Genomic DNA, 22,085 nt, shown 5'->3' on the forward strand with positions numbered 1-22,085 from the left:
TGCCCTTGCACACCTAGTCCTCCCCGACTTGCCTAGGTGCGCAACACCCCCCCGCCACTACATCCCTCAGAGTCAAAAATTCGAACTGTAGAACACACCCAAAAGCCAGAAAACTCGAAAATTTCTAAGTCCCTAGGGTTCCAGGCAACCCAATAATAAAACCCAACCCAGGGGGTCTTGTAACCTACCCTAACCCTAACCCTAACCCTAACCCTAACCCTAACCCTAACCCTAACCCTATATTTCCCCTTTACACTCAACCCCTGCCCCGCATCCCCCCCATTTGCACCCCTCCCCGCTCCTGGCCACACCACCCGCACCCAACCCATCACTTACCCTTGCACACGTGGTCCCCTGTGACTTGCCTAGGTGCGCACCACCCCCGGCACCCTACCCCTTGGAACCTGGAATCTGAACTGTAGAACACTGCCCAAAACCAAAAAACTCGAAAATTTCTAAGTCCCTAGGGTTCCAGGCAACTCAATAATAAAACCCAACCCAGGGGGTCTTGTAACCCTAACCCTAACCCTAACCCTAACCCTAACCCTAACCCTTACCCTAACCCTAACCCTAACCCTAACCCTAACCCTAACCCTAAGTACCTGCCGAAACACCGAGCTGTAACGTCGTGAAACTTCCGGCAGAAAGGTTAGGAGCTCCTAAGTGCGACTGAACAATCGGTCCTGCCGAACTGATATTGCTGTAGATTGTACCCGCAACGGTCAAGTCCTTTCCTACGTTAACATTGCCTGCAAACCCGGCTCCACCTTTGACTTGAAATGCACCTGATGTCGAAGATGAGGAGTCTGCCGTGGATAGAATCTGCACACTTGGAACATTGCTATTGATCACGAAGTTTGCCGCTGACCCGGAATAGAGGAAAAAGTTTCCAGCATTGGGAGCACTTGTACCGGTTCCAGCATAACCAAAAGCGCCCACTACCGTTCCCGTGTTGTTCAAGAAGCCAATAGTGGAAAACCCCGATGCCGAAAGACTCTGGATCTTGAGAACATCGGATGTTGTGGAGTTGGTTTGCAATGTCCCCAGAGATGTTATCCCTGGTTGACTTGCGTTCACACTGAAGGCGTTTCCAGTGCGTGTCAATCCTGTTCCAGCAGTATAAAGACCGTCTACGTAGGCTTTCGTTGCCGCATGCAAACTTAGGGTTGGTGTTGACACGGTGGCTGTTCCCCCAATGTTTAATACACCAGATATACTTGCATTCCCAGTGACATCAAGACCGCTTAGGCTGGAAGCACCAATTACATTCAAACTGGCGTTGACCGTCACGTCTTGTAGATCGCTGCCCCCAGAGACAACAAGGTCAGACGCTTGGACTTGACCAAACTGACCGATGCCGTCTACGGTCAAGGCAGACGAGGTCAAGTCAGTGGAGGTTAGGTATAGACTGTTCAGCCATGCGTCTGGAACCAGAGATAGGGTCGTTCCTGATTTGCTGAGGTTGCTGCCAGCGGTTGTTGTCTGCGCATCAACATAAGCTTTGGTACTCACTTGCGAATCGAGGTTGGCGAGAGGCAACACTCCCGTCACGTCTGTTGTCAGAGTGATACTGTTCTTCAGCGCAGTAGAGCCTAGCCCGAGGGCGCTTCTAGAAGCGGCAGGACTGGTCGAGATGAAGTTTGTCCCATCTCCTACAAGGAAGTAGCTAGCAGTGGCAGTCGCGTTCGATATGGTGCTGAGCTTGCTATTCAGCGGTTGCGCTCCCGTCTGTGTGGTGTTGATCAATCCGTCAACGTATCCCTTTGATGCAGCGTGAGTAGGGTTACTAGGGGTGGCAGGAACAGTCACCGCTCCACTAACTATTAGAGCCCTTGCAATAGTGACCGTCAGATCATTCCCATTGACGTTGAGAACCGGTGTAGACCCGCCTCCAGTGGTATTCAAGAGCGAAAGGAACCCGGGACCCAGTGAATCACCGGTTACGGTCGAATATAACTGCCAGCAAGCCCCTCCGGTTGCCGTACTCGATAGATTCAGCGCCGGCTGCGACCCCTGCACAATGACACCCTGCGTCCGACTGTTACCAAGATCGGAAAGAGACCCGAGAGTCCCAACACTGGTGATGCCAGGCTGGGCGGCGTTGACACTGAATGCTGTGCCCGTCTTCGTCAAACCAGAGCCGGCGGTAACAACAAGCGAATCAACATAGGTCTTCCTGGCTATCAATGCGTCTATCCTTGGCTCCGGCAGGACACTTGTGCCGACGTCCAATGCTAGGTCCAGCGATGACTTGAGGGAAAAAGAGCCAAGTCCGAGCGCCGATCTAGCGTTCGTTGGGCTGGTCGAGGCATAATTAGTCCCGTCACCAACAAGGAAGTACGAAGCAGCCGCTGTACTTGCAGCGATTGTCGATAGCTTAGCATTCAGCGGTTGATAGGAGGTAGCAGCTGTGGCTGAGAGGAGATAGTTACTGAGCGTAGGTGAACTGATAGCTCCGGAAAAGGTAGCTGTTGTCCCTGTCAGGCCTCCAGAAAGGGTCACTGTGCCGAGAGAAGTGATCTTGGTCGAGTCGAAAGTCACCGTGTCCGCTGCTCGTGTCAGCACAGGGGAAGGAGCGAAAGTGAGCTTCTTCTCGTAGACGGAAAGGTCCGGTACGCCGCTCAGCTGGGCATAGGGAAGAATTCCTGTTTTGTCGAACTTGAGATCTATCTGAGGCTTGATTGCCGCAGTATGGTACTGTTTAAGGATGTCGAGATTGACGGCTTGTTGCGGGACTTCATTCAGTACCCCGCGGTACGAACAAACACTGGGAGTGTCAAATAATAACCTTGTAACATCACAGGAGGTGTCGTCGGGTTTCGGCAGCGTCGAAATGATAACTTGCCAGCCGTCTTCTAGCACCGGGTTGTTGTTGGCGTCTATGATCGGATTCCCGCTAGCGTCTGTCTTATTCTTTTGTTCGCGTCCAAAAACAGATGCAAAGCCGCCTACAATGGTTGTTCCCCCAACAGCTCCCGCGAGAGCCCCAAGAGCGCCGAAGGCTGAGGTAGGCGCAACAGCCACACCACTGGCCAAAGGCCCTCCTATGAGCGACGCACCGCTGCTGAGAAGAAACCCGAGGGGGCCAGTCACACTGACAACGGGAGAGGATCCAGAAGCGGTCAACGGGTCACTCTCTGCAAACGGATCAGACTCCTCTGTGTTCTCCTCCGGGTCAGAGTCCTGCTTCTTCTGCTTATAAGGCTGAACGCTGCTGATTACGTAACCGGTACTCTCAGAACCTGCCACTATAATTCCCGCCCCCCCAGAGATCACCAGCGGCTGCTTAGAGATATTGAAATCCTTGTCAGCTCCGGTCACTATGATGGGAAGAGTGCCAGTTATTACTGTCGGCGCTTCGGGTTCGGGCTGGTACGTGCATGAGATCGTTGAGCCGCTTATGCCAATGTTGTTTCCCGCTGTGTACGCTCCTGAGATCGTGTTCCCTGTGGGATGGACACCGTTGTTCGCTTGATAGTTTCCTTTCACTGAGTTCCCGGTAACGGTGACTGTGGAGTCTCCGGCCTGTAGGTCCAGTTGGAGATCATTCTCGACCCTCTTCACACCTTGGCTGGCGGTCAGCTTCTCTCCGAACGTGTTGTTCCCGTCAAAGGTTATGGCTCCGGAGACGGTAGGTGCAAGTTTGACCTGATTCTGGTTCTCTATCTTGAGACCGCCGTTTCCTGGCTGGAACGTGAGTCCGATACCGATCTTACCGTCAATCACTCGAACACCTTTGTTGTCCACCAATGGCGTAACGTTGACCCCCAACACCTGGTTCTCGACCGCCAAAGTAGCGTCCGTACGCAAACTCACCGTCCGCCTACATCCGCTCACTCCGCTGATATCAATAGGGGAGCCCGTATCGCTCTGATACAGCTGTTCCACATAGGCGCTTGTAGGAACTTCGTTGTTTGACGGGGAGAAGTTGCTGTTGACTATTACGTGCGGCGCTCTTAGTTCGTTCAGCGTCTCGTTATATGTGAAACCCGAGTCCGAGTTTAAGCCAGATATGGCGTTGTGGAAAGGTACCCACCCCCTTCCAGCTGAGCGGATCGCCAGGCGTCCATTTGTCTGCTGAAAATCCTCACTGGTTTTCAAGCGGATGACGCTCGCGTCCGCGTCAACATCATCATCCAGCAGCTCGCTGATGGTCGAATATCCGAGCTCCAAGTGATCATCCAGCGCCAGTGAGGAGGCTTTATCGCTGCTGACGGCTCCTCTGCCGAACACCACCTGGGAGATATTGGTACCCAATTCATTTTCGTCGGTTACTTCAAGACCCTTACCTAGGGAAATGCTCAAAGTTCCATCTTGGCGCGTCAAAGGCGCCTCAATGGCCTCTGGAACTACGCTCAAAGCCCCATCTAAAACATGGAGACTGCCATCCGTGTGCAAGGACACGGTCTTGTCTGCTGTGGCAGATTCATGCAGAGGAGCTTCATAGTTTGTTGGGACGATGGCCAAAGCGCCCGTGGCGTCCACGGCGAAGTCATCCGTATTCAATTTCAACCCTACGCCTGACCCGTCTCGCGTTAAGGGTTGCTTTAGCGGTTCCTTTGGGACGGACAAGTCTCCATTCGCCGTTACAACGAGCGTAGAATCGTGCCGCAATTCGATGCCATCCCTGTCTCGAATCAGAGGAGGCTGAAGTGTTTCTGGGGCAGGGAAGACTACGGAAAGCTCCCCATCATTGACCTTCAAGGTATCTTGGTCGTACGAGAGCGTCAGGCCCTCATCCGTGACCGTTAATGGATCCGTCCATTTCAGTGTAAGGCGGTTGTCCGTCTCATCTAGAGGCGCGATGACCTCAACTTTTGGCACGGGAGTTGTGCCGAGTTTACCAGTGACTCGGAGGGTCTCATCATGAACAAGGCTGACGGTTGCCAGCCCGGCTTCGGTCTTCGATTCCAGCGGCTCGGTGGCCCCTACGCGATTCACTTCCAACGGGCCATTCTCGTTGGACACGGCCCGAAACGCCGCTGAATCGAAGCCACTCATAGACATTTTGTCGCCAGCAGCTTTGATCGAACTACTCACGGTGGGCGCTACCAGGTTGAGCCGATCCAGCGTCCTGATGCCGCTGCTTGTCCGAGAGTTGATGTTCATCTCGGAGGAAGCAGATGATTCCTAGATTGATAACAAGGGAGGGAAAAAAAAGCGATATGAGATCTGCTCAGGCCAGAGGAATGTTCTGCAGATGCCCGAGGAATTGATCGCCTCCTTTGTGGTAAGCATCAACCTTCTTTAGCCCTAGATCAGCAAAGGAGCCTACCTTACGTGAAGCTTCCTTCACCTTGTCGTCGAAGATATCATTGGTTTCGACTCCCTGGTGGACATGAGTTAAGAGCTTGTGGCCAGTCCTGACACCCGAGACCGCTTGATCGAGGAATCCCCGAGCCTTCTGAATGTGACCTGGAACTTTCGAAAAGAAAGTGTTTGCTTTGCTTCGTGCTTTGTCAAAGAATCCCATCCGTGCTGCTTGCCGCCTGCGTTTCTTTTTCTCTTACTTAGCGCAAAGAGAAAAAGAAACCACAGATGGTTGAATTCGACGACAGAAACGCTGGCCTGCCAACTGCTGCTGCTTTTACTTACCCAAACCAGCCTATTCTCAACATCCATGCGAGACAGTACGGCTTCATCCGCGGTAAACCAGGGGCAACGTTCAACAGATTGTTCCATACAGGGTTTTACGTGCCAGGAAAGGGCGTGGTGAAAGATGTCTTCAACAGACCGCTCTCAGTTGCAGAGAAAGTCACCCTCCGAGCTGCTCCGTACCAAAGCAAGGTCGCTCGGGATGCGGTTGATGCTCTCCATGCCGTGGAGAAGGAACGGGCGAAGCAAGCTTATTTCGATGAGCTCGACGCCAATAATCTTTTCCCGCGTAGGGGCAGGACCATTGCCTTACCCAGATCGGTTGCATCCCAGACGAACTCAGACGGCTCAGCCACCATCTTCCACCAGCCGGCATGGGTGCGAACTCAGCAGAACCAATTTGTGGGGGATGTGACCAGCAACGTCCAGCGAGGCGGCGATTCGCATCTGCCAGAGAAGGGCAACAGCAATGCAGGAAAGCCCATCCTTGGAATCAATCCCGTTGTGACGAAACGCGATGATGGCGAGAGTCTGACCGACGAAATTGGGCGACTGGGAAAGGTGTCGGGAATCACTTTCGGAACTCAGACCAGTCCCGTCCTGTCTCCCCCCAAACATGCAGTTCGCGATATGCGTTCGGTGGCGTCGGAAACCAACATGCCTGACATTGGCAGAACCACATTGGACCTCATATTCGCAAACGGCGGCCGCTTCCAGACGTTCATGGACCAGCTGCGTTTCGGGAACGAGACGCTTCAGCAGCAGCTTCGGGGGCAGGAAGCCCAGCTGGGTAACATATCAGCTGCCACTATGTCCACATTCAAGAACATCCTCGTTTCCATGGGCTTCCAGGAAAGTAGCCTTCCTGCGACGATCAGTCCAGACGAGATGTTGCGTCTCGTGAAGCAGGTTGAGACAATTTCTCCGGTAGCAATCACCGAGATAGCAGCTATGCGAACCCTTATAGAGACTTTGAAGAAGCAGAGAACGCAGGAGGTTGCCGATATGGGAACGCAGTACTCACCTCCTTCCACACCGGCAGCTGCCTCCAGTCGTCCCGTTCCTCCACCTATCCAGACCCAGTGGCAACCGAGGGGGTCACCGACTCCATCCCTTCCATCCGTCGATTCTATCTTTGGTCAAAGCAGCCTGAATTCATCCCCAGAGCGGTATGGGCATAGCAGCGGGAGGTCTACACGACCTATGTCTATCTCTCCGGACGTAGCACCCCAGTTCTCTCCCGAACCCCAGCCTTCTGCTCCTGGTCCTAGCAGCTTGAAACGAACCGCAGATCCAACCCAGACGGAAATATTCGGCCCTGAATATACGGTGGAGGCCGACCAAGACACTCCGGTTGTCCCCTTACAAAAGGCAGCTAAAGGCAAAGGAAAGGCACCGGCCGTAAGATCATCCAAGAGAGAAGCTGCAGCACCTGAGAAGTTGTCTGACGACGCTGGATTCAAACAGACCTCGACTCGGAAAGGGAAAGGGAAGGCTAAGTAAGTTTACTCATCCCATGTCTTCACTCGTTCTATGTATGTATGGGTTACTGCGCGTCTTATCGCCTGCGCCACCGTCTTATGTACGGTGGTGCGAACGAAGTCTTGTGTTTATCGATGAGATTATCGATGAGTATTGTGTTTATCGATAAACTCGACGGCCAGTTTGGGCCAGCAAAAATGTGCCGTATGGTTATCGTCCCCTGCGCTTCGCCGCAGCCTGTCGCTCCAACACGAATCTTCTTAACTGGGGAGGAATGACCCCCTTCTTAGGTTTCCCTGATCCTGTTCGTGCTGTTGTAAGTGCTAGTTTCCTCGCCATACGTTTATGAGTCTCGCTTCTGTCTCTACAACTAGAAAAAAATTGCTACTATACGACGTCCACCGTGGACCCAATGAGGAGCGTGCGGTGGTTGTAGACAGTAGTTAGCAACAACACGGCCGTGCTTGGCGCCGGTAACGCGTGCGTTGTGATTACGCGGAGGTTACCGTCTGATCCGACAACGTTCAACGAAGACTCTGTGTCCTCATCAGATGACTGCCAGCTGTATCGCATGACAAACCGTTCGGTGAAGAAGTTTGTCAGATCCACATCTTCCGAGTAGTAACTGGCGTTATCACTCATGGACAGGGCACCGATCATGACACTGTCAGACACGTCGAAGTCGTCTGTGAGAGGGAGACGCCAACCGCCTAGCTGAAATCGCCACGACTTCAAGTTAGCTGTGGTGTAGATACGCAACTTGTCTCCCGTGGTCGTTGCATAGGTGTTATCGTCCCGGAAGCGGTGAGTGAGACCAGTGACACGGCTATTCGTCAATGGCAGGATGAAGTTGTTCTGAGACGCCCCACTGCAGGTATTGGACAGCTGGTTGACAGACACGAAGTCCATCTCCAGGTACTTGCCCGCCTGGATTCCCTTCCAGAGCGTGGAAAGATACTCGCTGCTTGGGGTGACAAGCTGGGCCACGTAGCGGAGGTTGCTCACGGTGAAGTAGGAACCGGCAGGAGCATCTGTGAACGCGCTTTGGGGGGTGTTGAGAGGCAAGGACAGCTCACAAGCTTGGTTAGGCAAGACGCACAGAGGCAGCGGTTGACCGTTCAGGGGCCTCATGCTCCCAAACTGAAGATGATGTTTGAAAGTGAAACCCCCAGCATCGTTTTTGAAAGCGTTTGGAGCCGCTACCCCTTCGTGGTATGCAGGATACTTTCGCCTTTCCTTGTCCACGAATTGGTACAGGTCGGTCAAGAACAAGGGAAAATCGGTAATCTCATCTACAAGCTTCCCGCCGATTCTAATGGAAGCTGATCTGAAGCACCCCATTGCGCCAATGTCGGACACAGTGGCCGTCTTCAGAGCTGTCCCATCGGCGTTGAAAAGGGAGACGGTCCCACTCAGGTATGACCTTTGGGGCCGCAGGAACGACGAGTTACTGTCAATCACTACTTTGACACTATTTGCGCTTGTCCTCGAATCAAAATTTTCCTTGATCGGACGATAGATGGCGATGTTTTCACTCAGGGCGTCGCTATGCATCGAGAATTGCCTACTAGCGTACTGCCAGTTAGCAGGTACCACGGGATTTGTGCTCATGTTTAGGTGTGCTTCACCACCTTCCCTCTACGTTACTTGGTTAGGGATTGAGAAAAAAAAGTTGCCAGCACATGCCAATCCTAACTCCAACGCGATCCGAAGATGCCCATGAATTCGTCTACGCGTGTTGACTGGGCGGAAGGGCCATCCACAACCGTCTCTTCATCTTTGGAACTGTAAGCGATATCATCAGGTAACTCTGGGCTTGCAGCCCGACGTGAAGGTTGTGGCTTCTTAGCTGCCGTCTGCTTAGGTTGGACCCCTGCCATCTGATGGCGCTCAGCCTTTCTGGCAGCCCGTTCCTCCTTTGCTTTCAGTTTCGCTTTCTCCTTCTCCCGTTCGTACTTTTCTATGATCTTCCGAGCTCGTTCCTTTTCTGCTTCCTTCTGCTCCAGCTCCCGCCGCTTAGCCTCCTCCGCTTCCTGCTCTTTTTTCATCTTAGTCAGCTTCCGCAGGTTCTCCGCGCGTTTCTGCTGAGCACGCTTCAGTGCCTCCAGCTGGGCTGGTGTTCTGGGCTTCTTCTGACGCTCTTTGATGGTTGCGTCAAGGACCTCATCGAGACCATCGTCTGCCGCAGGGACTGGAGTAGGAGGCCGATTTGCGTTCTCCTGTACTGGCCTATCCTTATAATCCTCCATTGCAGCTTCTGTTATGAAGCTACCTGTAGAAAAAAATTCGTGAGGCTATTCATCTCGTCTACGCCACGCGATTCGGGAGCATGTCTGAGGGGTCATCGAAGATACCAATCGTGACTATCATAGGGCTATTGGTCTGAATCTCATGCAGCGTTGCGCTGTTGACTAGAGCGATGTCCACTTCGGTGAGAGTAGTGTCTTCAAGAGCATGGAAGCGGTCGCTTGGGTTCACCCATGTGATCACATCGTTGAAATTATCTGGAACAATGGCACAGAGAATATTCATATCACTGTTGATCCCCGCTGGATAGAGGACAGCTCCGTTGGTTTGAAGCGTCCAGGATGTCAAGAGGATAGGTTGGGATGCAGAAAGGTTCAGCGTGTTTGGTAGCTCAAACGATGTGCCGTAGCCAGTCTCCGAAGCTTTGGAGATTCCAAGCTGTAAGTACGCGCTCGATCCGCGATTCCCTTCAAGAATCTTGAACTGCTTTGTCCCAGTGGTTTTAACCCTTAACCGACGCGTGACTTCGTTGTATTCGCATTGATACGCTTGCGTACCCTTCGAAGTCAATGCGCTGGCCACAGCGTCCAGGATGCTGGCACTGCTGTAAGTTCCGGACGGAAGAGTCGCCTTGATGGGCGTCAAAGAGCCTTGCTCGACAAACATGATGGAACTGTTGGACACATCTGTGGCATCCATGTTTTGAAGGAAGCAGACACTTACGACTCGAAAACCATAGCAGGCTATAGGCGACATGCGAAAAGTGGCTTGATTCAGATCAGCCAAGGTTCCCGTGTTCAGGATCAGCTCTCGGTACATTGCTTAGCTGCGTGATGTCTACTGTTTATATTGGGTTGCTAAGAAAATAACACAAAGTGAGACGCCTGAGACGCCCCGGAAGTTTCTAAGGCTAAGGTACCAAAGGAGTTCGAGATCCATCTCAAGGATGAGACACCTCAAAGCTACCCGAGAAAGTTCTTTGCTTTGACAATGGTAGGGAGTTCGCGGAGTGGCAAGACAACCTCAATAGTCAACTTCATAGACAAACTGGCGCCCGTGTACAGTATAGTTGTTGTCTTCACGCCATCCAGTTCAGATGTAACTTGGACTGCCTTACGTAAGCACGAAAATGTATTAGTAGCAGATCTTATCTCAAATCACGTGCTCCATACCCTGTTCGAGCGCCAGACGAAGCTGTATGCGGCGAATAAGGAAGAGAATCATATGCTGATCGTCATCGACGACTTTGGTATCCTCAGTCAAGAGAAAGGACCAGATATCGGAAAACCACCTAAGCAGCCTGAGCTTGTATCGAGCGGGATAAAGCAGATGCTCGATCTTCTCTATAGTCGACCTCCGCATCGAGGCTGCAGTCTGATCGTGTCCTATCATGACTCCCTGCAAATGTCCCCTCTAGTTCGGGTCAATAGCACCCATTGGGTTCTGTACCGCCTCAATCTAAAGCAATATGAGAAGATTGCACCGGAAGTCGCGTGTCATGTCTCGCAGAAGGAGTTCATCTCGCTTGCAGACGCGTATACCAAACAGCCATTCAATTTCATGTACGTGGATTTGAAGGCACATGAGAACAAGGATGTATTCAAACATGGCAAGCCAGCGCCGATGAAAGAAATTACTTCAACAAAGGCAAAGAAGTGACAAGGAAGAACATGGCAGATGAAGGCCCCCTGCCCGAGAGGCAGGACTACCACAAGGCAGTCACCGCGGCGGATGAGGCACGTTTGAAGCGCTTCTACTATGAAAAAAAAAACATCTTAGGCAGAGATCGGCTCTGGTTTTCTTTCCGCAAAGCCTTTCCCGATTCCACCATATCACAGCGAACGATTCTCTCGTGGCTCAAGAGACAGAAGATATGGCAGCAAACGACACCGCCGCATGGAAGTGGAGGCAGCATCCGTCCCATCCTTTCATCCTCACCTGGTGCTTTCCAGATCGATTGTATCAACCTCAGCGCGGTGGCGTTCGGCAGGTTCCGTTACATCGTGAACGCGGTTGACATATTCTCCAAACGCCTCTTCTCCATGGCCATGAAGACACAGGATCAGGCAAATGTGGTTCGCTTTCTCAACCAGATGAAAGCTACGCCTGGGGTCAAGCTTAGATCCTTCACGAGTGACAACGGGTCTGAATTCCAAGGTACTGTGCAAACGTGGGCGCGAGAGAAGGGGGTTACGTGGTCCTTCGGGAAGCCCGGTCGGCCAGGGACTCAGGGTCAAGTCGAGCGTATTAATGGCACTTTGAAGCGGTTGCTCTACGCCGGGATAAGACTTGGTGATAGAAACTGGCCGGCATCCCTGCCGCAGCTCGTCCAGAATGTCAACTCCACGAAAACGCGAACGACTGGAGTGTCCCCGTTGGAAGCAGAAGCAGCTGGAGAGGATGAGAAAGGTGAGATCTATCAGCGGCTGGTGACGGGCAAGACTAAGGGTAGGGGAATCAAGTTGCAGCCACCACTCAAGGTCGGGGATGTTGTTCGGATGCTGAAAGGAACCGGTGGGACTAACATCCAGCGACGGGCGAAAACGGGTTACTTTGGGGATGAGACGTACAGGGTGATGCAGATGGTGAAGAGTAACTTTGCCAATTACTCAGCATCATACAAACTGTTCGATATAGGCCGGGGAGAGGTCATGAGAGGTCTCTATCCTGCATCCTCGCTGAGGCTAGTGCCGCCTGAAACAAACGAGGATCAAGGCTCGGTCCCGCTCCCCCCCGACGACAACGATGAATACGAGGTAGAAGCTTTGATCGGGAAGCGGACTAGACGCGTAAGGGGAAGGCAGGTTGTGGAGTACAGAGTCCTTTACGTAGGCTATCCTGAAAGTGAAAGCACCTGGGAGCCGCGAACGGAGCTGCTGGAAACAGCACCCGTTCTGGTTGAAGAGTACGACAATGCTCACTGAATGGCCATTGCTATGAGCCACGCTGCTGCAAAAGCTTCCTTGGGATTGGACTCGTGAACATGTCTCCATCCTTTTCGTGTCAAGAGCAGCAGGTCATTCCGTTCCCATAGTCTCCACACTTCGGCCATCCTTTTTAGCCGACGTAAAAGTAGACGCGATTGGATGTCCCCGGACATAGATGTTTTTTTAAGTTACTTTACTAAGAAAGACGTTGACGGATGGTTTATACAAGCTTAACGCAAGTACAGAGGGACCGCATCCGACAGCAAGGTTGGGAACCGTTGAAGGAGAAACTCGCCAGCAACTCTCTATGGCTGATCCTTGACGAGACTGTCAGAGCGCGAATCTGGGGTAAACTGTATGAAGAAATCAGTGAAGATATCTTCTTAGAAACTGTCAGTGTGGTCTACCCGCCTTCACCAGCCAAAGGTAGGAAGCCGCAAGGCAAGAAAGCAGAAACAGAATCGACAAGCTGATTTCGCATCGCGTTTATCGATAAACTCAGAGAGCAAACGCGTACATAAAAAGCCCTCGCATATACGGTGATGGAATGTATACATGTATGTAGCATTTATACATTCAACATGACTCCTTTCCCTCCGGAAATCATAAACAGGATCGTGGACTTTCTCCCACACAACGACCATCGGTCGCTCCTCTTCACTTTCGGACGCATGGACCTCCTACGTGCCAAGTTGGAGGCTCACATGACGAGCCGAGCCCGTCTTGAGTACGATTGGAACTACGACGACGCTGTCGTAGACGCCTGGCAACAAACAATCGGTGGAACCAGAGGGGTCATCCATTTGAGAACAAGAGTCTATCCTGATGGTCGTTGCGTTGATATCACGCACGTCGGGGCGCTCGAAAAATGTCACCTCCAATACGTTGAGAACGCTAGCGGCGGGTACATTCGTCGTCACTACTGCTTTGAAAGGTATCTTGAAGTTGATTGGGTCTGGGGAGAGTGTGCGTACCATCAAGAAGGATATTATCGATTCCCCCAAATGTGTAACTGGCGTTGCGGATGCCGAAGTCACATGTTGTGCATACCAAGCTGGTGGCGCCTCTCCAACATGCCTCTCCGACAGGTTGAGGAGTATGTTTAAATCGTGCGCGGCCAAAAGGACCTCACAGTGGAAGCGTAGATGGTAGTACCTTATGCGTCTTAGAACCGCATATTATACCACCATTCCCGCATATAGCACCTCTCCATCATTGCTCAACTGGTACTCGTCCGAATCTGACCGTCTTATACTTCTTAGAACCTTTTTTGAGAAAGTGTTGAGAATAAGGAAGGAAAAAGGATGGTAGCTTAGAGATGAAAGGGCGGTACTGTGGGACTTTGCTGGAAACGGTATAATCATTCTAAGTGATCTAAGTTCTCCAATCACTGCCCGCGTCTATAAAAGGAGGTCATGTACAGAGCAACTTACTACGCTCAATCCTATACGGCTAGCGACTCTGATACATTCCAGCCCTGGTAACCGCGCGAAGGACTGAATCTTTACTGATATTGAGAAGCATTGCTAAGTTTCGGATCGTATCGGCTGTGAAAGTCTTCTGGAAACCGCCGACATCGAGGTGAGCAGTGTATGTGTACTTCTGTGTCTTCATGGCGAGTCTTTGTCCTGTACCTATAGGCTGCCAACATCATTTTTAATCTGCTGCGTTTCCCTGCGTTTGGATGCAGTTATCTCTTTTCTTGTCCTTATAACAGGACCGTGCTTAGGCCAGGATGAGCAACACATTCAAGAAACCCCGTCTTTCCGAGTTTGATGCGAAAGGCATCTCAAAAGGGCAGCTGCTGGAGGCAGCGGAAGAGTATCAGAGGCAAGGATTCATCCCTGTGCCTGCCAAGGTAAAAGGCTACAAGTGGAACCAAGAGCTAGGAAAGTTCAAAAAGCAAATGACCTTCGAGAAGGAGTTCACGAGCACCACGCTTGATGATTGCCTTGAAAGATTCAAAGCCTTGACGAAAGTAAACGCGATCGCGTTGCTCTGTGGGCCTAAGAGTGACACTTTCGCAGTCGATGTTGACGACATAGCGAAGTTCGATTCTTGGTTGGAAGCTGAAGGCAAACCTATCGAGACAGCCGTTCAGCATCGGGGGTTGGACGACACTACCTGTTTCGGTCAGACGAGCGCCTTCGCGGCTTGGAAGGTCAGCAGAACATTTCCTTCCCGGGAGATATCAAGCTGGATGTTGACCTCCGAGGCGGGGATAAGTACACCATCCTCGTCGAACCGACAAAGCTTTGGAGTCCGGACAAACAGCATGTCTTTGAGTATCGGTGGGCAGTACCCCGCACACAGCTGCGAGCTTCGCTAAAGCCTACTCCCGACTGGCTCTACAAGGCGATTGAGAGCAATAAGAAGGCACACAAGAAAAGCCCTTCATTTTCATCCTCGTCCTCTTCCTCGGTTGCACCCTCCTCAAAGGCGTCCTCATCCGAAAAGTGGGAACCTGAAGGACTTACGCAAGCTTCTTGTGATACCATTGCAAAAGTGTGTTCAGAGACTTTTCCAGAGTTCGACCAGACGGATTTCTTCCGCATCCAGTGGTACCGTACCTGCATCTTGGCACGGGTCCGGAGTTCGCACTGCCTTTTGAAGGAAAGCGATCACAATGATAAGCCCGGTCACGGCTACCTGGTCGTTGCTCGAACAAAATCATCTACCGGTGCTTTAGCACAAAGTACGCCGAGTGTTCTGGTGGGGAGATAAAGCGACCCATCGAGAAACAGGAAAGCGGACTGGCTATGACAAAACTTTACACCGACCATTCTCCCATGGCCGCACAATGTAGCGCGATCGTTACTAGCACCTTACCGATCGAAGATCGAGCGGTGGCGGAACTGGTGCTTAGTCAACTGGAAGGCACAGTCGTACGCACCACCGGGTCCGAACCGCTGAAATGGCACGCGTATAATGATGTTGCAGGAATTTGGGAAGTGAAGGACGCCGGGGTCATAGCACGCCTGATCTTCGACTCCATCGCGGAGGAGTCGAGACAGCTGCAGACGTACTATGAAGCTGAAAGGAAGAAGCTCGTTTCTGCAGATGCGGAGGGGACCGATGAAGCGCAGGGGAAACAAAACAAAAAGGAGCTCGATCGTCTAATCGGCCGGGCAAAGGCCTTGTACTCACACGTCAGTGCGAACCGAACAATGAGCTCAACACTGCGCAAACTACAAGATGACATATGTGATGACCGAGTCAGGAAGCTTTGGGATACGAGAGATGACCTTCTTCACTTTTCCAACGGAGTGTATGATTTCAGCAAGACGGAGTTCCGGAAGAGCAGCCCACAGGACTATTCCACTCGTGCATTGACTCTCGAATATGTCCCGTACGCACAGCACCCTCCTCACAAGAAGGCAGCCGTCAAGAAGTTCTTCTCCGACATAACTTTGGATAATCAAGAGCTGGAGGATTTTTTGCTGAAGATTCTGGCTTCTATTCTTCACGGAGATGACCCGAACCAGTTAGGTTTTTTCTTTGCCGGGTCAGGATCGAATGGGAAATCCGCCCTGATTCGACTTCTCAATCACGCTCTTGGGCCCTATTGTACTTCGCTTTCCACTGCTTTATTGGGTTCCGAGCCCAACAACGGAAACGCTGCTAGCCCTGCTCTGATGCAACTTAAGGGCATGCGAGGGGCCTTCGCTACTGAGTACGAGCGGCCAACCATGGAAACCGGCTTCATCAAATCTTGGATCGGACGTGACCAGCATACCGCCCGCGAGAACTATGGTAGTAACGAGAACTTCACCATCAAAGCCACTTTCCTTCTCGCGTTGAATAACATGCCTATCATTCGCGACAAGACTCATGGCTTCTGGCGGAAGCTGTGCAAGATACCCTTCAATGCTGAGTTTGTCTCTCATACTCCTAACATGCCGAACGAACGGGAATCTTCACCCGACTTTGAGAAGAAGCACCTGCTACCTGCAGCAGACACATTCTTGGCGTTACTAGTGGATGTATACTACCCGAGATATGAAAGCGAAGGGATGAAACGATCCGTCTGGCCGCAATGCGTCATAGACGCAACGGACGAGTATCGTCACACCCAAAACACCGCGGCGGAGTTCTTCGAAAACTATGTGAGACCCCCAACGAGTCAAGAACACTACATTACCTGCTCCGCCTTCGATGCGCTTTTCGTAAAGTTCTGTGAAAAGAAAGGCATCCCATCAGGCAAGCACATCGTAGGTCTGCGTGACTTGATGGACAAGAAGTACCTTCCTGGCAAAGACCCCAAAGATAAGAATTGCCACAACTTTCATGTCCCTCCTTCTTTCGGGGAGGCTAAGGGCAAGACCATCCGCGGCTGGAAATGTGTTGTAAGCCAGGAATGGAAGGTTGAAGACCCGAAGGATGCCGAAGAGCCCGGGGAGCGATGATTAGACCATTTAGAACAATTATACCGTTTTCAGCAAAGTCCCACAGTACCGCTCCTTCATCTTGTAGCTACATCCTTTTCCTTCTTTTATCCTCAAACCTTTCTCAAAAAAGGTTCTAAGAAGTATAAGATGTACAGTTCCGGACGATTACCGGTTGGTTAACGACGGAGAGGTGCTATATGCGGAAATGGCGGTATAATATGCGGGTATAAGACGCATAAGCTGAAACCATCTACGCCTCCACGGTGAGGGTCCGTTTCGCCCCACATGGTCTGCAGTACCTCTGCATTAGGAGAATCGTAGCTATGTCACATCCTTGGCAAGCGCGGAAACGCGGGACGATGCTCATCCTTTTACAAACGCAGTTGTAACAGGTTCCAGGCGATACATCCTTCGCCAGGCACTTTGCCCCAGACGGTAAAGTCACCTTTCGCTCGCCTTCGGCGAACCGGTACTTCCTCTGGCACCCTTTACAATCAGCGAGAGACCGATAGAAGGCGACCTGACCTTTGGCGACGACATCTTGCTCTTTGAACCATCTAACGCAATCATTCCCCATTCTGATCAGACGTCTCGTCTTCTCGTTCCAGAGATAATACACAGATCGGATCAGATGCATGCATACACAGGCGTCCTCAGAATCAATGTGCTCGATATGCTCCCCGTTGTCCTTTCTCAGCCCATTACATACTTCAGCAAAATCATAGACGCCTTGAACGCCAAACCTCTGGTAGAAGGTTCTGATCGCCATGATCTCTAACCTCCCGTCAACCGTTGTCTCCACCTCTTCTGCTACCCCATCCGCGAGTTAGGTATGACCCACTACCTTCCATTCCCCCCGTGCCGAATGGAAGTTGTCCGCTAAGGATGCCAGTGGGACCTTCTTTTGCAAGATCTCTCGATGATGTTTTGCGACCTCCTTCATCATCATCTTTGTCCTAGACACCATAAAATTATTTACTGTTCTCCAAAGCATGCCACGAGGTGGCTATGTTTGCTGGACATGTCACTGGCAACGATCACCACGACTTTCCCTCCATGATACGCGATTCCAAGATATCCACTTCTCCGAATCTCGAACATGGCCCTCCGTCTCTTTCCCAATCCTCCCTTGAAGCTACAAATGCTTCCGAGTGTCTCGAAAATGTGTCTATTCTCCTCCGTCAAAGCTACGTAAAACATGAACTTCTCCTTCCCTCTGACGGCGCGGCAGAGCTCCCCGAGATCTTCCAAGGAAGCGCATTTCGAGTTGTACAGCGTATGACCCGCTACCACTCGAATCCGCGATCGCGACATCGTTACTAGAGTATATACAAAGGGCGCGGTTTATATAGGGCTCCTATGTCTCTGACGCTTCCATGGAGATATCGGGGCTCGGCTGGTTTGTCGTAGCGTCCTCGGCGGGCGCAGGAACATAGGGAGGTAGATTCTCCCTGGGGCGAACATGGAGTATCGCATGCCTTCGCGCCAGGATTTGGCCTCGTAGCTCCTCGAACTTGAAAGCCATCTTATGCGCTTCGCGCAACATATCGTTCAGAAGTTCCACGATTTCTTCTACGCTATTGCAGCACTCAACATTGCTCGCAGCGCCTCTGTAGGCGTCCAGGAGAGCGTGAAAAGCCGCATCGTGCTGCAACTTGATTTGGGGGTCAGACAGCTCGTCAAAAAAGGTTGTGAGTTCCTCCGCGTTCATCTTTCGTCGTTGTCTATTCTTGATCCGGGAATGGCGGGAGGGCTGGCCCTTTATCAAGGTCATCAGGTCTCATTTTTCGCCCTACGGCACCACTTTCATGAGCTTCCGTCATTCCTACTTTCCACCGCGCGTGTCGCATTTCTATTGGTCCACTAGCGCTCCTACAGAGTTACTGCATGACCAGCGGTAACAGACTGCAATCAAGTCCCTGACCCGTGATCCTTATCGGGATCACATCCAGGTCATCCTTTCGTCATCAGCAGCTGGCTGTCCGATATGAGTCGGCTACGGCCATCAACATCTCTATAGGCACCATGAGATATCGTCGGCGTCCCCTCGTGTCTGTTGTAGTCTTAGACCCGTCGTACAAAACGGGCGCAATGATCAGCGTTGTGAGTAGTACCCTTTGCTCCCGGATCGTTATCGCCATGGCTGCATTCTTGCTAAGTCCTTGCTGCCGAATACGGCAAGACGATCATGCCTTCCAGTAGGAATGCAGGACGTATCTATCGTTTGAACGACGTCCCATATAGAAGCTATTTACGCTTCCCATAGGGTTCTGTCAAGTCCTGAAAACGAAAGCGAGTTTGTCTCCTGAGACGATAGGTGAGTGTTGACTGCTGCGTTGCTGTAGCCCGGTCGAAGCGCGAGAGGTGCGGGATGTACGGATGTCTGGGTCGTCACTGTGCCAGACAAATACGTTTGGTGCTACGGAGTCGATGGCAGAGAGGTTTCTGTGCTTATATGTGTGTCGAGGATGGTCGAGTCGTTTAGATGTACGGGAGGGGAAGGAAAGGATGTGCGGGAGAGAAAAGGATGTACGGGAGGGAAAAGGATGCCAGACGCAGTACTTATGTATTCAGTATATTTCAGATACGAAACTTGCAAGATACAACTCTCGTCTCGGTCCCTGCGATCAACTCAACTCAACTCACGAGTTTGCGATAAACACAAAATCTTATCGATAAACTCGCGACTTCATTGACTCGGCCCCCGAAATCACGTGTGACAAGAACGCGAAAACGCCACGCGACACAGCTCACGCGACATGAGTGATTCCGACAGCGAGACGCGCCAGACAGAGCTGGTCATCAACTTGCAATCCTGCGACGTCCCTGGGATGATCCGCACGTACATCGACAGCCCGTACAATACCAATCGCGTGAATGAGAGAACACGCCGTTTGGCAAATGTGAGCCAATACTGGTTCGCCGGCCTGCTAGTCGACCTATCCAGGCGGGAGCAGCTCAGAGCTGCCATCTTGGCCCGCAACCCGCGCCTCGGTAACAACACCCTCGGTCAATACCTTGGCTATGTTTCAACTTTCCTTGAAAACATACTTGAGCATCCCGACCTCGTCGCTCAGGTGGCTCTTGCCCTCCATGCCAAAACTGCGCAAACAAGGCTTGCCCTCAAAAGGGATGCGACAGCGCTGAGGATCTTTGCCAATAGGATCCAAGCGGGACTTCCCAACCCCCAAGCAGCGATGGCGGTTCCGTCTGTTCAAGGCATCGACGCAGAGACCACCGCGGACGCCGATGCGCAACAAACGGCCGCAGTGAACCATCGCGAACGAAACGACTTCAGCGAGGATGAGTGGGAGATAGTCAAGGACATTAAGCTTGACAGACTCTTCCCACAAATCGTTTAAGGTGGAATAGAGCGAGTACGACGCTTTTCCGACGGATTGGCTGCCGACCGTCGATACCAGGTGGAGCTAGGCATCCACTTGATCCGCTACGGTTGCGAGCCCAATTGTCGCTCCGCTCATATCAAGGAGAAGCACGACATTGCTTCTGCTGGAAACGAGGACTCATTGGCCTTGTTTTCGCAGCTTGGGGAGGTTCACTCCTACCATGCAAGGGCCAAGCATCAAGAGCGCGTGATAACCCAGCTCGGCAACATCTCTGCCCACTACCAGACCGACTTCTACAAGATGTTCCGCAAAGATCTGCCTCTGGGTGAAACCGAGGGGTGCCTCTTCACGAACAAGGATGACCGACCTTGGGACGCAAACGAGTTCCGCGACGTCATGAACCGTCTTCTGCAGGAGCTGACGGGTCACAACGTCACCCTCAATCTCCTTCGGATCCTTGAGATCACCTTGAACCGCCCGCCCGACATGACCAACGAGGTAGAGCGCCGGTTCGCGCACGTTCGTGGCCATACCGTCGAGGAAAATCGTTGGTACGACCGTTGGAGCGGCAAGCTTCGTCTAGAGCAGTATCAAGCTGAACAGGCTGCGCTGCAAGCTCGACCCTTAGAGGACCCCACTCCACCTCCCGCGGCGCAGCGACTTCGGGTTACTGGTCCGAACTTTCCCGACCTGGCGGTTACCGTCAACCAGATTGTGCAGCGTCTTATGCCTGGATTAGTCACCAATATCGTCGCCCAGCTGCAAGACCGGCCTGAGCACGAGGACGGCGCTCACTCTGCAGGTGACGATCAAAGGACCGGATCGGTTGTAGCGGACGATCCAGTATTTACTTATGGCATGGAACCAGAAGTGATTGCGGCCAGCGACGGACCGTTTGCCGAGACGGTTCAAGTTGCGCTGATCAAAGATGCGGTGGTCAACAAGGCTGAAGATGCGTCGGCTGACAAAGAAGAAGGCCTTGAACTTGTCCCTGTTGACCCTTGAGAGAGGTGACGAATGGCAGCTTGGATGTACAGCGGGTCGTGAGATTCTTGTAGGCTAGCGTGTTTGTGTGTCCAAATAGGATCTGTATGTATATGGAATAGTGTCAATTCATCGCATCGCATCGCGTCGCCCGTAAGGACGCGTTGAGGTGAATAGAATCCATCCGTTCGTTCAGACATGAGATGGAGACTTCATCGCATTGCGTTGCATGTCCGTGATGCGATGGAGAGAGATGGACTTGTCACGTGACGCGCGAATAGAATCCATCGCGTCGTTCAGACATGAGATGAAACATGGCCTTCATTGCATTGCGTTGCATGTCCGTGATGAGATGAAGACATGAGATGGATGGATGGAGCTGTCACGTGACGCGCGAATAGAATCCATCGCGTCGTTCAGACATGAGATGAAACATGGCCTTCATTGCATTGCGTTGCATGTCCGTGATGAGATGAAGACATGAGATGGATGGATGGAGCTGTCACGTGACGGGTGAATAGAATCCATCGCGTCGTTCAGACATGAGATGAAACATGGACTTCATCGCATTGCGTCGCATGTCCGTGATGCGATGGAGGCAGAGTTGGAGGCAGGGATGGAGTTGTCACGTGACGCGCGAATAGAATCCATCGCGTCGTTCAGACATGAGATGAAACATGGCCGATGCGACTAGCGACGGCAGGATGGAAGGATGGGAGGGTGTGTTTGAAGACAGTGAAGAGAAGAGGAAGGAGACAGAAGGAGGCGGACGTAGTCGCCAAGTAGAGTCTCTAGCGACGAGTATGGCAGCAATGGTAGCGGGGCAGCGGGTTTGGTCAAGCTGGCCCCAACGCATTTTATGGCTTCATCGCCGAGGGCGTTCTCATCGATAAACTCACCGGGGTAACCAGTATGTAACTGATACAGGGACTTGGGAGGAACGGACATGTAGCGAAGGAATAACGGGAAAGTGGCAGCAATGGTAGCGGGCGGCGGGTTAGTCAAGCTGGCCCCATCGCATTTTCCATGGCTTGATCGGCGAGGCCGTTGTTATCGATAAACTCGCCGATTAAGCAGTATATAACTGCTACAAAGACCTAGGAGTAACGGGCATG

General features: G+C 52.0%; 5 protein-coding genes across 5 annotated transcripts; 4 read left to right on the forward strand and 1 right to left on the reverse strand.

Annotated features, from left to right (window-relative positions):
• Nucleotides 1-594: 594 nt before the first annotated feature.
• EV422DRAFT_571729 (uncharacterized protein) lies at nt 595-5,109 on the reverse strand (the record flags this gene model as incomplete). Its single annotated transcript, XM_053073025.1, has 1 exon — nt 595-5,109. The coding sequence occupies one exon, from the start codon at nt 5,107-5,109 to the stop codon at nt 595-597; it is 4,515 nt and encodes a 1,504-aa protein (XP_052921326.1).
• Nucleotides 5,110-5,538: 429 nt separating this feature from the next.
• On the forward strand, nt 5,539-7,098 carry EV422DRAFT_571730 (uncharacterized protein; the record flags this gene model as incomplete). Its single annotated transcript, XM_053073026.1, has 1 exon — nt 5,539-7,098. One exon carries the CDS (start codon nt 5,539-5,541, stop codon nt 7,096-7,098), a length of 1,560 nt encoding a protein of 519 aa, XP_052921327.1.
• Nucleotides 7,099-13,986: 6,888 nt separating this feature from the next.
• On the forward strand, nt 13,987-14,975 carry EV422DRAFT_571734 (uncharacterized protein; the record flags this gene model as incomplete). The annotated part of the gene is made up of 2 exons (XM_053073027.1): nt 13,987-14,412; nt 14,478-14,975. The coding sequence occupies 2 exons, from the start codon at nt 13,987-13,989 to the stop codon at nt 14,973-14,975; spliced, it is 924 nt and encodes a 307-aa protein (XP_052921328.1).
• Nucleotides 14,976-15,040: 65 nt separating this feature from the next.
• EV422DRAFT_571735 (uncharacterized protein) lies at nt 15,041-16,657 on the forward strand (the record flags this gene model as incomplete). Its single annotated transcript, XM_053073028.1, has 1 exon — nt 15,041-16,657. One exon carries the CDS (start codon nt 15,041-15,043, stop codon nt 16,655-16,657), a length of 1,617 nt encoding a protein of 538 aa, XP_052921329.1.
• Nucleotides 16,658-18,167: 1,510 nt separating this feature from the next.
• EV422DRAFT_509784 (uncharacterized protein) lies at nt 18,168-20,991 on the forward strand (the record flags this gene model as incomplete). Its single annotated transcript, XM_053068876.1, has 6 exons — nt 18,168-18,330; nt 18,702-18,742; nt 18,884-18,956; nt 18,985-19,003; nt 19,389-19,956; nt 20,062-20,991. The coding sequence occupies 6 exons, from the start codon at nt 18,168-18,170 to the stop codon at nt 20,989-20,991; spliced, it is 1,794 nt and encodes a 597-aa protein (XP_052921330.1).
• Nucleotides 20,992-22,085: the final 1,094 nt, after the last annotated feature.

Source organism: Fimicolochytrium jonesii (assembly GCF_025526975.1).
Source record: "Fimicolochytrium jonesii strain JEL569 chromosome Unknown EV422scaffold_37, whole genome shotgun sequence".
Lineage (NCBI taxonomy): Eukaryota > Fungi > Chytridiomycota > Chytridiomycetes > Spizellomycetales > Powellomycetaceae > Fimicolochytrium > Fimicolochytrium jonesii.